At 53.5% G+C, this 13,330-nt stretch overlaps 3 protein-coding genes across 3 annotated transcripts; 1 reads left to right on the forward strand and 2 right to left on the reverse strand.

Moving 5' to 3' along the window:
* Positions 1–5,018: 5,018 nt before the first annotated feature.
* On the reverse strand, positions 5,019–6,131 carry B0I36DRAFT_279125 (uncharacterized protein). Its single transcript, XM_046151451.1, has 2 exons — positions 5,196–6,131; positions 5,019–5,043 (listed from the first exon to the last, which is right to left on the reverse strand). Exon 1 carries the CDS (start codon positions 6,120–6,122, stop codon positions 5,208–5,210), a length of 915 nt encoding a protein of 304 aa, XP_046004255.1. The 5' UTR covers positions 6,123–6,131; the 3' UTR covers positions 5,019–5,043; positions 5,196–5,207.
* Positions 6,132–7,279: 1,148 nt separating this feature from the next.
* Positions 7,280–8,839, forward strand: B0I36DRAFT_370071 (uncharacterized protein; the record flags this gene model as incomplete). Its single annotated transcript, XM_046159866.1, has 2 exons — positions 7,280–7,327; positions 7,400–8,839. The coding sequence occupies 2 exons, from the start codon at positions 7,280–7,282 to the stop codon at positions 8,837–8,839; spliced, it is 1,488 nt and encodes a 495-aa protein (XP_046004256.1).
* Positions 8,840–12,403: 3,564 nt separating this feature from the next.
* B0I36DRAFT_55533 (uncharacterized protein) lies at positions 12,404–13,236 on the reverse strand. The gene has a single exon (XM_046163021.1). The coding sequence runs from the start codon at positions 13,002–13,004 to the stop codon at positions 12,543–12,545; it is 462 nt and encodes a 153-aa protein (XP_046004257.1). The 5' UTR covers positions 13,005–13,236; the 3' UTR covers positions 12,404–12,542.
* Between the last annotated feature and the right edge of the window lie 94 nt (positions 13,237–13,330).

Below are 13,330 nucleotides of genomic sequence, written 5' to 3' on the forward strand. Positions count from 1 at the left end.
ATCGAGGCTGTGTACACGAATGGCCAATAGCTTCGCCCCATTGTTCTTGAACGTTAGTAGAGTTCCCCTCTGAAAAGCTTGACGCATTCCACAATCGTGTGACTTCATTAATGAAAAATCGCCCATCGGTTGCGACTTCTGAGATGCCAATGTCGAGACGTACGCCATCCTTAAGTGAGGCAAGACCAGGTTCAAAATCGGCAAGCCTAAAAAGAATGGCAAACCACAGAGAGGCGAACTGCTTCAGTTCATGATACTTGCGCTTTTGAGCGTGCTCATCCCCAACTCCTTCCCCAAATATTTCGTGACTGAATGGACTCTGATTCATATCCGAGAATTGAACCTTGCCGGCAGAAGTGGTTGGTCTGGTGATGGTGATACTAATGATCTTACCTGGGGGAATGAGACCGTCTATAGCCTCTTGAGATAGATCACGCACCATACAGACCCGAAGTTCGCCAAATTTGACTAATGAGTCGACATACTCTTGGTGGAAGAGATGGTTCCTGGGCTGAATATCGGCATCCCATTTGTTCCCAGGGATTCGGCACTTCAGTCCCTTGCGATTGCTGACTTTAACAAGCTTGACTCCCTCTCCACTGCTGCTATGTGTCGGCTTGATAACCATGCGGCCACCATGAGAGGGTGGCAGGTTACACGTCGCCGATAGCCCACCATCGCACGTTATGGGTCGGTATGCGAGCCAGCTCATTCCTTGGCCGTCGAATTTTGCGGCCCACTCGTCGAGGATTCTAAGATCGCCAACTTTGCTTGCCTGGAATGTTGCCTCCTCCGTGGTAGGATATGCTTTAATAAAAGCATTGTTGTCCATAAACAGTTTCATATATTCGCAATATTCATCGAAAGAGGGCCCTTCCGGCACCAGGATGGGCGTTGACATGCATCGAGAAGAACGAGCTTCTTCCTCTCAGATGTGGCATCGGCAAGCTGTTCGCGAAGGTCTCGGAACAAGTCTGCACTCCATGTTAAAGTCGCCGACATCGTAAGGCATGGGTTCTTGATGGTTGCCGAGATCGCCATGATCAACGGCTCATAGACCCATACGGTCTCGTCATCGTCATGTTCTTGGTGTTTGAAATGCGGCTCGACATTTACTAGATCGAGAGCAGACGACTTTAGCCTCTTCCCCTCCTGAGACATCGGAACACCTAATGGTATAGCGGAGTCAGATCGACCCTCCTCAACCAGGGGGCCAAATGGGACTCCGAGCCAGATCATATCGACTGGAAGGGGTTTTGGCTCCGGACGAGCGGTAAGCTGGTGGTTGTGGCTGATCGTGGTTGAATATTGTATGCGGACCACCTCAAGCGAATCTGAGAGCGGAGGAAACTTGTCGACCACTCGTTGTGCGCTCCACGCAACGGGACATTGTTTATATCCGCAGACATAGAATCGGGTCCTCTCCCTCTTCTCCTTCGTTCTGGCCTTGTATCCATGTCGGCTGACAAACACTGACACGATCCGTTCTAAATCTTCGAATGAAGGAAATGTCCAACCGCATGGTGGGGCGCCGTCACTTTTATAGTCGATCTTAGCCCGGCCCAGGGCAAAATACTTCATAGCCTCCATAGGCAGTGATAACACGGAGAATGAAGACGCAAAGATGATTGAGAGACGTCGCTTTGGCCAAAAGGGGGTTCGCGAAATGCGGGGTGCTGGGGAAGTTTTCCACGAGCGTGGAAGCTTTTCCACGGGCGTGGAAATTTCTCCACAGGCGTGGAAGCTTTTCCACAGCCGTGCCTAAAGTCGCGTGAGTAGCGGTCCCAACCACCCCAGCACCGCATTTAAGATTACTGTACTACAAACAAACCGCTCCAGCTGGGCGAGACGAAGGGTGGAGTCAGATGCTGGGGTCTAGCCGACAGAACGTAAACAAACAATTGGCTTGGCGTCCGTTCGCTTTCTAACGGGATCAACGGGGACCTGGGCCAGATACGTAATAGCACCGCGAAAAATGGCAGACAGGTTCGAAAAACCTTAGAAATAAAGACGTGCCATCATGATCATCATCCTTCCGATTGGGCTTGGCATAATCGTGCACGATGCGTGCTGCGCGATGGCCTATCAAAGACCTGACGAATGTTAAGCCGCGTTGCCCCACCCCACTTGCCACTTTAGGGAGGAGGAGCTGGCAGGACATGGTGGATGTTGTACACATGCGACAGAGCCGCCCCCGCCCCAGTGCTGAAACAGGACTCCACCACAACAGCGGTGAGCTCCCTCGGTATTCGGTCACGGGGCATCCCACAAGCTCAGCACGTCGGACTGGCTGGGCTTGTGGGCCGTCGTCTTCGGCCCAAAAGAAAAACAAAAAAACAATTATCTACGGCTTGTTCGGGGTGGGACATCGGCCACAGCGCACCAGGCGGAACGCCGCTCCGCGTCCCTGCTGCAGGAGAGGACGTGGTTCGACGCGGACTTAAACTTGCATGAACAGAGGGGCAACAATATGTAGGAAGTTGTATTACATACCAAGTGGGAAGAGCGCCTGGTAGCGGCTTACTCCTTGCCGCCAGATGGTACGGGAGGCAATTAGCTACGCTTCGTCTCGCTAGATCAGGTCACACATATTGCTGGCTGAGACAAGCAAGGTTCGGGCAAATTCTTGACAGGAAGTGTAACTAAACGAGAGATACATTGACCAGCGTTATGTACATACAAATGTCGATTCGCCTACGAATGGCCCGCACCTACACTGCCAGACACTATGTCTCACCTTCCCAGACCGCGGCGAGGAGGTTCCGTAGGGCAAGAAATCTATGGGTACCCTTGACATTGTTTTACGAACGTCCTTCCCATACACATAAGACATTCTTGTAGAGAGTATGAGCCGGGAATCACCGCACCCCGAAACTCACTTGCGACATTACAGAAGGTCCGCTATCCACTTGATTTCTTCGTAATGGTGACCAGGAAGGGAATCGAGCGGCTCCGCCCAGGGGATTCCGAACCGACGACGCCACGTTGCAGAGACTGCCGCAGCCACCATCTGGCTCGCAGAGCAAGAGAAGAAAGACGGCTCCACCAGTGCAGCCCGGAGGACACGCAAGACTTCGAAGCGTATGTATTGCTCCAAGGGGGTGCGCGAATCGGGTGGATACACAAAGTCGAGGAAGTGGATTGGGGTTGAGCCGTTGACGCAGTGGCCAATGCGGTGCAGGATGCTCGCCCGTGTGCTGAGAATGCTGTCCATGGAGAGCTGGCGATCTGTATCCATGACTGCGGTCTCCAGCATCGCCTCAACGATGGCTCTGTGGACTGCAGTGAGGCCGAGTGCCATGTCAAGACATGCGCTGCCGACCTTCGCGTAGAGCACCTCCCTGGTCGGCTCAAAAATGGCCCATTTTTCAGGTTTGAGGATGGCACGGAGAGCAATGTTGACTGCGGCGAAGACGACTTTGTGCTCGAAGCGGAAGCGCTCGTCGAGCGACAAGATGTAGTGGATAACGCCTTCACAGAGCTCTTGCAAGAGATCCTTGGTATCTGTATCCCAGTCCTCCTAGGCTGCCGGGACGCAGAGCTGGTTCTCGTGAATCGCTGCGTTGATCATGAGACCTGCGGACGCGCCGATTAGACCTTGCGCTTTTGCTTGGTGTCAATCATTCAGGTGACGGGTGTGACGGCTGCAATCGTCGGAGCCGGCCTCAGGGCCAAGTTGGGAAAACAACTCGTCCATGTGTACGTTCTTCTGGCGGGTCTTCCTTGCCACTTGGTGAGATGGCGACTGCCTCTGCCCAGAGACTTTGTAGACGAAGCATGTTTGGCTTGGTCTCTGTCCACTAAGAAAGAAGAGGTGCTGGCGGAGTCAGCCTGTAGACTCAACGATTCAGAATCGCCCTGTCTGGTGTATTGGCAGGTGCTGGAGGCGGTCTCGAATGGTACGCTTACCTCGGTGCTGGCTTGTGCACCCGTGAAGCAGATCGGGGTTGATGTTGATGATGGAGAAAAGAGTGATGGCCTGGTGATGGCTGCCGGGGAAGTGCGGTCTTGAGCACCTAGTGACAAGGCACCGCATAACGCCACCTAGTCACCCGTGGAGCTCGCACTGCAAGTGCTCCCGCTCTCCTGGAGATATGTCCCCCCGGGGTGCTCTGCTTATTAGCCAGCATGAAGGAGCCGAAGCATCGCAGGGACGCTTGTCCTGATAATTCAAGGGGTAGCTGACCGCATTGTGGCGGCCCGAGGCTTCGCCAGGTGACCGCACAGACTCACCAAACATGGCTGGAGGGAGGTTTGGCTGCCTTCAGCGGACGCAAGCATGACGGCAAGCAGGAGCTGAGTATCCCCGCCTGCAACGAACATTCGCGAGTAGCGGGTAGGTGGCCTTTGCATGTCAGGACACTTCCAGGGTCATTGCCACCGCGCAAGCTCAAAAGAGGGCAAGCATGAGGGCGCACAATCAGACCTTCACCAGGGGGCCTCAGGACCAGTCCTAGGCCAAGCCCTCAGAGCAGACGGGCAGTGTCGTGAAATATTGAAGCTCGGCATGATCTCAGACTGACAGCTTGGCCTGAGCCCCTTGACGAGACCCTCTTCATCTTGGTTCATGTGATATATCATGGAGTCGTACGCCATACTGAAGGTGGAAGATCGTCATCGAATGCATGTGAGCCTTCGCACATTCGAACCAGGCATCCGAACGGTGCGCATCCATACGTCCTCCTCCAAGAATAGCTGGCTGTGGTGGACTCGTGACCGCTGGGAGTTGGTAGATGTCGCGCCTCCATCTTGCCACATATGTGACACCGCTAGTGTGAGCTCTTCGTAGATCCATCCAAGCATCATCACGACCCCTTCTGACCCCAAGATCCACCACATGTCGCAGGGCTATCGTCTGCGTATATGAAGAGATGGGCTATGAGTGAAGCTCGCGAGAGTTCTGCATGCCTAGACGACGAGAAGAAGCTGAGCTACCGAGTGCCCACAGGCCCGTAGGGCGGTGTTCACCACATGATGTATTGCATCCAGACTGCACGACCTAAAAAACCATAAGCTGGTTCTGTGATCACTCAACTACCTACCTAGATACCCTACATGCTCAATGGTCTTGAACTGCTCCGAACATTGCCGAAGGTTCTTGCTCCAGGGTCAAAATCCGACACCTTTCGAGAAGACGCCAGACTAGACTGCATAAGCATCTCAGCATCTGGCATCCGCGACTTCATATGCTTGGGACAAGCTGTTGCTCACGTCGCCATACAGCTCTGACCCCACAGTGCCTCACACCTTGCGCTCTTGACAATGTTCTCCGTGGAGCCGATGTATCCCTCGAATTCAGACTCGTCTTTCGACTTCCCCTTGTCATCCCCCTCCTTAACCGGGCTCACATAGCCATATCGTTCACTCGGTTGGTAATGATTGAAGACTTGTGGCGACACGACGACGCAGTTCAGCTTCTTATCGCGGCAGTATTCGTGTAGCGACACGTCGAATGCCTCGCCATTTGCAGCTGTAGCGAGGTTAAGCAAGTTGTGCGCGCCCCTCCGTGACACTGCATATGCGAAAGTGCATATTGTCATGCGAGACTCTTGCACGGCTCGCTGCCCTAGGGGAACCTCGTTAATAACAAAGTCTCGTGCCCATCCATGATATTGCTGATTCGTGGGCCTCGTTGGGTCGATATAGTATACGGGTCTTCTGTGGTTCTTATCATGACCATTCAGATTATGGCCCAACGAGCCGCAGTGTCCAACCCATAGCACGTCCCAGCCTGTGCCATAAGGTGTGCTATCGTCCAGATCGCTGACCAGCTGGCGCCCAGTCTTGTCGTAGCTGCGGCCAAAGACACGAACGTTATCTGAAACGAGCCGCATCTGGTCTTTAATGCGCAGATCCCAGTCCACATCATCCTCGAGAATCAGCGCCGTTTCAAGGTCCGAAGATATGAAGTGCCGCAATATATTAAGATGTGCTAGCCACGCTGCAGCCGAGCCGGGCTCCGGGCGCGTTGTCTTGCCGGCTGGACCCATCTTGCGAAAGGTCTCGATTGACAGTTTTGTGACTGGTGGTTGCGGAGGAATGGTGAAGTCGAGGCCTGTAAGCTGCGCAGCAGCGGCGAGACCACGCGTTCTCCAACTAGGTGTCTTTGAAAGGACAAGCATCTTCTGGAACTGCTGAAGTATATACTTGGTCAGCGGTCGTCGTGATGGTTGTACGGTGTCCGGCGCGGATAGTCGGGTCTCACCCCTAGCGTTCTGTTCCCAGCCTGCTCGCGCGGAGTCCTGTCGCTATCCTGCAGTAGCCCATTGTCTGAGCTCTGTACGAAGTTCGGAGTGGTGGAATGATTCTGTATAAGGATCCATAGGCTGGCAGTGGTTGCCAATGCTCCTGTGACGAGGAGACCGGCGAGCAGCCTCAGTGAGCGACGGGCAACCAGAGTTCTGGCAATTTGCATGTAACAATACATGTTGTTGCTAGCCACTAAAGCCTTGTACGATACCTCGAATGCAGTGTGAACCCAGGCAGCTTGCAACTTATGTGGCTTGTTGATAAACTGATTGGCTTAAAGGAGTGAGGTTTCGTAGATCCATTCCAAGCCTCGAAGATATCTTCAAGGCATCACAGCCTTAGCACCCAAATGTAGCTACTAGTGGCAGCGGGTCTTTTTCGCCGCGGTAAACAAGCATCGAGCTGAACCCAAAGAATTCTCATTGTCCTATATTGGCTCTGACACGGATCAGAATCTGGATGCAGTTAAGCGGCTGGAGCCCTAATTGCCAGATCGTGGGACAGGTCGAGGGCTGTCTTGCTGTGGAGAGTGAATAATGGTAATACACGCGTCCGACCCAATCATGGCGCGCAGAGACAGCGCTCCATCATTGTGTTGAAAGGCTCTGATTGGCCTTCAGCTGCTGCCTTGGAGACTCTTGGTCTCAGGGAGTGTGAGCCAAATCAGTGGATACGCCACAATTGGCGCATCCATTTTTGACATGTACACTATGAGGCACACTTTTTATGATCCAAGTCAGGTCAGTGCTGTTCTCATGAGGCCTCCATTTTTGTTTCAAAGTGGCCTATGAATAATCAGATGGGCAGGGTAATCGGATGTCACATAGATAACTTGCAACGATCAGGCCCCAGCCAACGTTCTTGTGCTTGTTGGTACTGTAGCCCAGGACTCTCACGCACATCCTCCTTCAAGCAAACCTTCACAATACCAACAAGGGAGTCCAGTCCTATCGCCGCGACAACACCTGTGACTCGGGGCCGCCTTTGCCGCCAGCGAACATTGCCGTTGTGTCGAGGACAACAAGGGGCAATGTCGGGACCTCGCCTAAAGGCGAACCTCCTCTCCCTCCCAGCCGAGGTATGTCCTGCTTCATGTTCTCCAGTGCCAGTCAGGGAGCGGAGTTGACTGTTTGGATGCGCATAATGCCAGATCCGGTTGTCCATAGGCAATTATATGCTAGAGGGCCAAAGGGAGATTGAGCTTTCGCAAACTGGCGGAAGGACGTCGAACACGTGGGAAGCTGCGACTGGGGAGCATTACGGCCTTGACACTCAGAGGATCACCGACATCCACAACATGAAGTTTCTCGGCAACGTGCTGACAGCCGGAGGCCCGCTCAGCGTGCTGCGACACTGCTTTAGCAGCTTCGACGATGTCTATCTGTTCTTGTCAGCACATAGGCCAGCAGCACTCACGCAAATCCGCTACCTGGTTGTCCACTGGTCATGGCTTCCACCAGTTGGGGAAATGCAGGCAATGCTGGCGGGCACAGGACCAGTGCCCCATCCTCGAGATGTCGGAGTTTCAATCAACGGACGGGGCCAGCATGACCACATCCTGGCGCTGCTGTCGCACGCCTCGCGACTGAAGCGGTTTGCGCTGCGGATCGACATGACCAACCACTACGACTCAATCGGCGCATTCGATCAAAATGTAACCGAGACAGTGCTGTTAGAAGCGTTCACGTCGATCGAGAATATCTTCTTCCACACACCCGATGAAGATGACGGCACCGACATGTCCACTGTGACGCGGTTAATCAACCTCCCGGGATTCCGACTCGAGTTTTGCATGTGCACCTACGACGATTCTACCATGAATCTTGTCGAACACCAGATTGTCGACGTGGCTACACTCGAAGGTGGCCTGCCCGTCAACTTTGGGGCCGACCTGCCATCGCACGCGTTCTGGACCAGCCGGGAGACTCGCAAACGTGTCAAAGAGCTCAGTGTCGAGATCTATCGCCGCCAGCTGCGCCATGCCAGACTTCCCAGGCCTCCTCTTCCCGCCACCTCCGGCACTGCACGCATGAAGGCTGCCTATGACGCCAGTGGTCTCACCGTTAGTGGTCTTTACAAGGATGTCCAGTGGCTAGACCGACCAGACCAGCCACCGAGTTCTCGAACCCGGCGCTGCAGCAAGCTCACGAGGCACAATACCATCGCCAGGCACGCGGCCCAGCTTGTGGACCCAACCGACGGGCTAATCAAGCAGTTCATAAAGGTACAAGTGATTTACCAGTCCGGCGGAAACATCATGGCTGCAGTCCGCCGCTGGAGCGGCAATGATGAGCAGCACGTTCCGCTGTCTGCGCTTATGGGCGATGAGGGTCTCGATGCCTTGCACGACTTCCTCGCCTCCCCAGCCGCCGATCTCCAAGTCATATTTAGTGCCGTCAACCCCGTGAAACTCCTAGAGGAGCTTGGCAGCTGCGACTGTCGACGAAGCAGAGCACTGAAGCGAGTACAGCGCATCTTGCGGACGGCCGCTACAGCGCAGTCATGCAGGCCAATCATTCGTGGGCCACGAGGAGTCGATGAACATACCGCAAGGCCATCTCGGATTCTTGACTGCTGGATGAGTTGTTAGAAATCGTTGTGACTGCGGCCCAAATCTTTTCATGTCAAGTCTGTTTGTCCATACGTCGATATGTCGATATGGTGTTGTTTTTGATCTGGAGATGCTATCAGTCCCTTAAAGAAAGAGAAAATATGTAGGGCGGACGCATGATCTTGTGCACGTATTTGGGAAACTGCTGATAGCTTTGACACGATAGTGTCCGCAAATGGACTGTTTGTATGCCGAACATGGTGAGCGTGTCCATGGCTACCGGTGGCGGTTTGTCGGTTGCTCTAAACAGATTGATGACTACGGCGGAGTGAGGACTCCCGGCCAACCATATACCCGTGCCAGGAGCGGGTGTGAGGAGTCAAGTGTCATTCGGACGCAGCACAACCAAATTTAAGTCTGCTCCTGCTTCTTATCATCCGCTTGAAGTGCAAGGCAGACTACGAGCGGCTTACACTTTCCTTCGCACCATGACAAAGTTTGATAGCAATCTCAGCCTGGCGTCCAACACTTTGATATGTGCACTGCCTGACAGGCTTCTCAGGACCTCCTAGAAGTGAAGCACCCCCGTGCACTTTGTGCCTCCCTTGCCTTCTCTATCTCTATGCCAATCTCGTGGCCACCCACATCTGAAGCAGCAGGAATTGGCCACGAATCCTGTCGCACCCCTGAGGCGGTTCGCTGTTCCCTTGCCGTGTATTTCTTAAATGTAATGGCTCTGGTGCCGCTTGCCGTTAATCAGGCGCACTGCATAGAGTTTCTTGCTGAGCATGACGGCCATCAGTCGCTGAAAGTCATCAATGCGTACCTTGTCCTCGAGCATGGCCGAGCGCTCCTGCTGGCTCTGGCTGCCCTTTGTGAAACTTGCCGGTGTCGCCGTTGCCTTCGCTTGTGTCTTGGTGGTTCTTGTCTTGGTGGTTCTTAGTTCTTGACGCTTTGGCGCGCGGGTCCCCTAGGACCAGGGTCGCGCCACTAGCGGTTGTGCCAAAACGGCACGCATACGACGCGCCGTCGAGGTATGGCGCCGAGCCGGGTTTGGAGCACTTCCATGTCGACTTCCACTCCTCTAAATGTCCTGCTGTGGTGAGACTGGCCCGCTCAGGCTCAGGTTGTGGCGCGTACAGCATGACGAAGGTGTTGGCAACTCATCAAAAGCACGCTTCGTGGGGTGTGCTGTACCTTAGCGCAAGTGCTGAAATAACCATCAGTGCGGTGGCGAAATTCCATCCGGATTTTGGGTCCAGATACGGAGGTCCATAGGGGTGAAAACGTAAAAGTAGGCCGGATATGAGTTAGCTCACCCCGAGTGTAGGGAGTCGCAACAGATCTTTTCTCTGTATACTATTACGCTATGTATTTATCTACAGGTCGGTATGTAATTAGCGTGGTAGAACATCCCAAACTGCCCCCGCATTGATGGAATCGAGGTCGATTCCGCTAGATTGACGTCGGCCAAATCATTTATTTCTCGGAGACGATCCAGATGAGTCTGCTTGAAAAGCTCGAGATACTTAGTACGCACGTAGTTAAATCGACACGAACCCGGGAAAACTCGTAGAATCAGAACACAGATCTGCCACGTTGCATATCACCTCCAAGCAAGAGTCTGCAATCTTCCTAACCAGGACTACAGTGAATTGGAGGGTTTACAGGATGATTGGCATGTTTCGAGGACGATTCCCATCAACCTAGAACGATGCGAAAGATTGTAGCTCCATTGATCATTAGTTATTACATTTTGAGCTACTTGATAAGATGAGAAGCGTACCAATATCGAGCCAACTTCTCATTCACCAGTTTTCTGTATTTTTGAAGGGAACCACACGGAGTAAAAGGCGTTCGCAACGCCCTCTTTAGCTAGCTCAAGTAAAAGGCGAAATAACTAGCGCACGAGGCTGTACAAGCCAGAAGTGGACGCACTTCGGATATAAGTTTCTGCATCGGTGGCGGCCCCTCTTTTGATCTGGTCTTGAAGCTCTACACGTTCAATGTTTTCAGTAAAACAATTCTCTACTGGCATGCGTATGGTGCAAGCATTTGCGGAATATAGCTGTGGATGCACGGAGAAATCTTTTCAACCATACTCGGCCATGTCAGAACTGCTCCAGAAAGGATATTCCTTGGAGCGAAATGGCGAAATCTACGCTTCCTGGCGCGATGAATGCCCAATACACAAGGCTCTCTTCATAGGCAAGGCCCTTATCAAAGTTCGCAGGCAGAATACGAAGCCAGAAGAAGAGCAGTCTTTGGCCTGGCTCCGTCACATCATCTGCAGCCGCTCATACTTCGTTCGACAGGGCAACCACGAGTTCTGGCTCGACCTGCTCCGGAGGTGGTGTATTATCATTACTGAGGGCCACTCACGCGTGTCGCATATAGCATCACCTCAAATGACTCAAGCTGTCCAGATAGCAAGCGACATAGAAGGTCAGGTCTCGAAGGAGGCCTATTTTCACTTGTTCAGCTGGCTTTTGGGTGGCCCGGGACAGAATGGTGGAGGGACGTCACACTACGAGAATCCGACAAGCCCAGAAGTATATCGTCAATTGGAAGAGAACCCTTTCGCGTTCAGTCACTTCTGTCTTCGTCTAGAGAGCGATCGCCCATCGCTGCAGACCTCGGCATTCGACTATGCTAAGATGCCATGGGAGGCCCGACCCCTATTAGGGCTCGCTCTTGATCCAGTAGTTGCGCCACTCACTAGCAAACCTCCTACAGGTAGCAATAAGGCTATATAGCCGCTCTTCTAATTATGTTTTGATTTGCCCGTGCAGATACGTCTCAGTTCGCGAGCGTGGTATAGCTACAATGCCGCGCTGGCATGTACAGTCGGATTCGAGATCGGTGTCCGGCTTCCGTTGGGCGTAAGTCTCTGTGCGCACGAGCCACTCGTCTTGGCAACGTGGGGCACATAAGTGGAGACATGCCTGGACAGACCGGGCATCTCGGACAGCTGTTTTGCGCGCCAATAGTAATTTATAGCGTCGTCTGGTGTCTTTTATTTATTGCATCGACGAGGTGAACGTGGAAGAAAAGCGGCATATGGTATATGCCAATATAATACGGTCACTGCAAGCAAACATTCCCGCAGTTATTACTATGCGGAACGGAATTTCTACATTACATGTTCATGCAATCATGCCAAAATGGCCGGCAAGATGGCTGCCTGAATGTGCAGTGCTGTAGCTGCCTTGCGAGGCTGACTCCTCATCCTCCGCAAACTGGGTCGCTTTTAGGCACCCCGACACAGTACTATCCAGTAGTATGATATCTGCGGAATAGGACACTGGTTTCAAGCGTCAGCCCCGCTTCTGGTTCCCGCAGGTGGGACTGTCGTTCCTATCGTTTCAGCAAGTCTTCCCCAGCGGTTGCAGGCGTCTTGCCCAAGGTGGGCGTACTGTCTGCGAACGACGCTCCGCAGCAGCCCCTGAAGGATACCCCGCCGATTCGGGAGCTGGGTTGTTTGGCTTGAAGGAAGAGCAGATGACTCGGTATGGGCTACGCATATTGAACCTCGAGGAGGAAAGCTTCGCGCGAACGGCTTGCCGTTGTCGGAACAGTTGAGCCGAGACCAGTCCTCGGTGTGCTCGATAGAGGCTGCTCACGCTCGCTGTCTACGGCTCTGCCCTGGCCATTGCATCCACTGGTTTCTGCAGCTCCCTTTGGCTCATCGTATCGATGAGTTACAGCCACCTTAAGGATGCCGCCCACTTCTCCGTATCGCTCACCCTCCCACGTTAGTTATCATCGAGAACGAGAAAAGATTGATTGCTTGACTATCGCCTCTAAACGCGTGAACATATCTCCTCAAGCAGCCGCCGGCGGTGACGGAGATGGGGCCAGCCGGGGCGGTGTTGTGCAGATTCGCGTGCCGCTGGACATCGTTCTGGATCATGAAGTTATCGAGGCGCAGGAACATGTAGTTTGGCTGGGGACGATGTCGGACGCCATGCTCGCAATTATTGATGACTTTGGGCTTCACCGGCTGCTTGCCTCTGGGGTATGATTGTGACTGAGGCACAAATTGCAGGCCAGGTAGTTGACACACGCTTTCAAAACGCGTGTCCTCCTTGTCAAGTCTTGATGTTGCGTGCAGCACAACACGTTGCCTGACGAGTGAAGGCGAACGGCTAGCCGTGGCCATCTCTCTTGAGACCCTCCGTTGCGCTCCATGGTCGTCTCGCATGAAGACCGGCACTCCTCCACGGACCCAATAATGCCGTTATTGCGATAATTCCGCTACCTGCATGCAGAGGACGGCTCAGCATAGCAGGGGGTCCAATGGCTTGTGGCTAGCTGAGCTCGCGCTGCATTAGCCCAGCTGCATCTCTAAGCGTTGCGTCGCATGCGCATCGCATTGCAGGGTAACCGTATTGCTTTTATTTCGACAGCGGTGGCTGGCTGAAGCGTGTTGCAGGGGCGCTCATGCAGGCCACGGGCCTCCTGTCCTTTGGCACACGGCAAAGAAGGCAAAGAACCCCGAGAAAGTACACTGCAAGGGATGAGCGGAAG

This window comes from Microdochium trichocladiopsis (genome assembly GCF_020744255.1).
Source record: "Microdochium trichocladiopsis strain MPI-CAGE-CH-0230 chromosome Unknown B0I36scaffold_16, whole genome shotgun sequence".
Lineage (NCBI taxonomy): Eukaryota > Fungi > Ascomycota > Sordariomycetes > Xylariales > Microdochiaceae > Microdochium > Microdochium trichocladiopsis.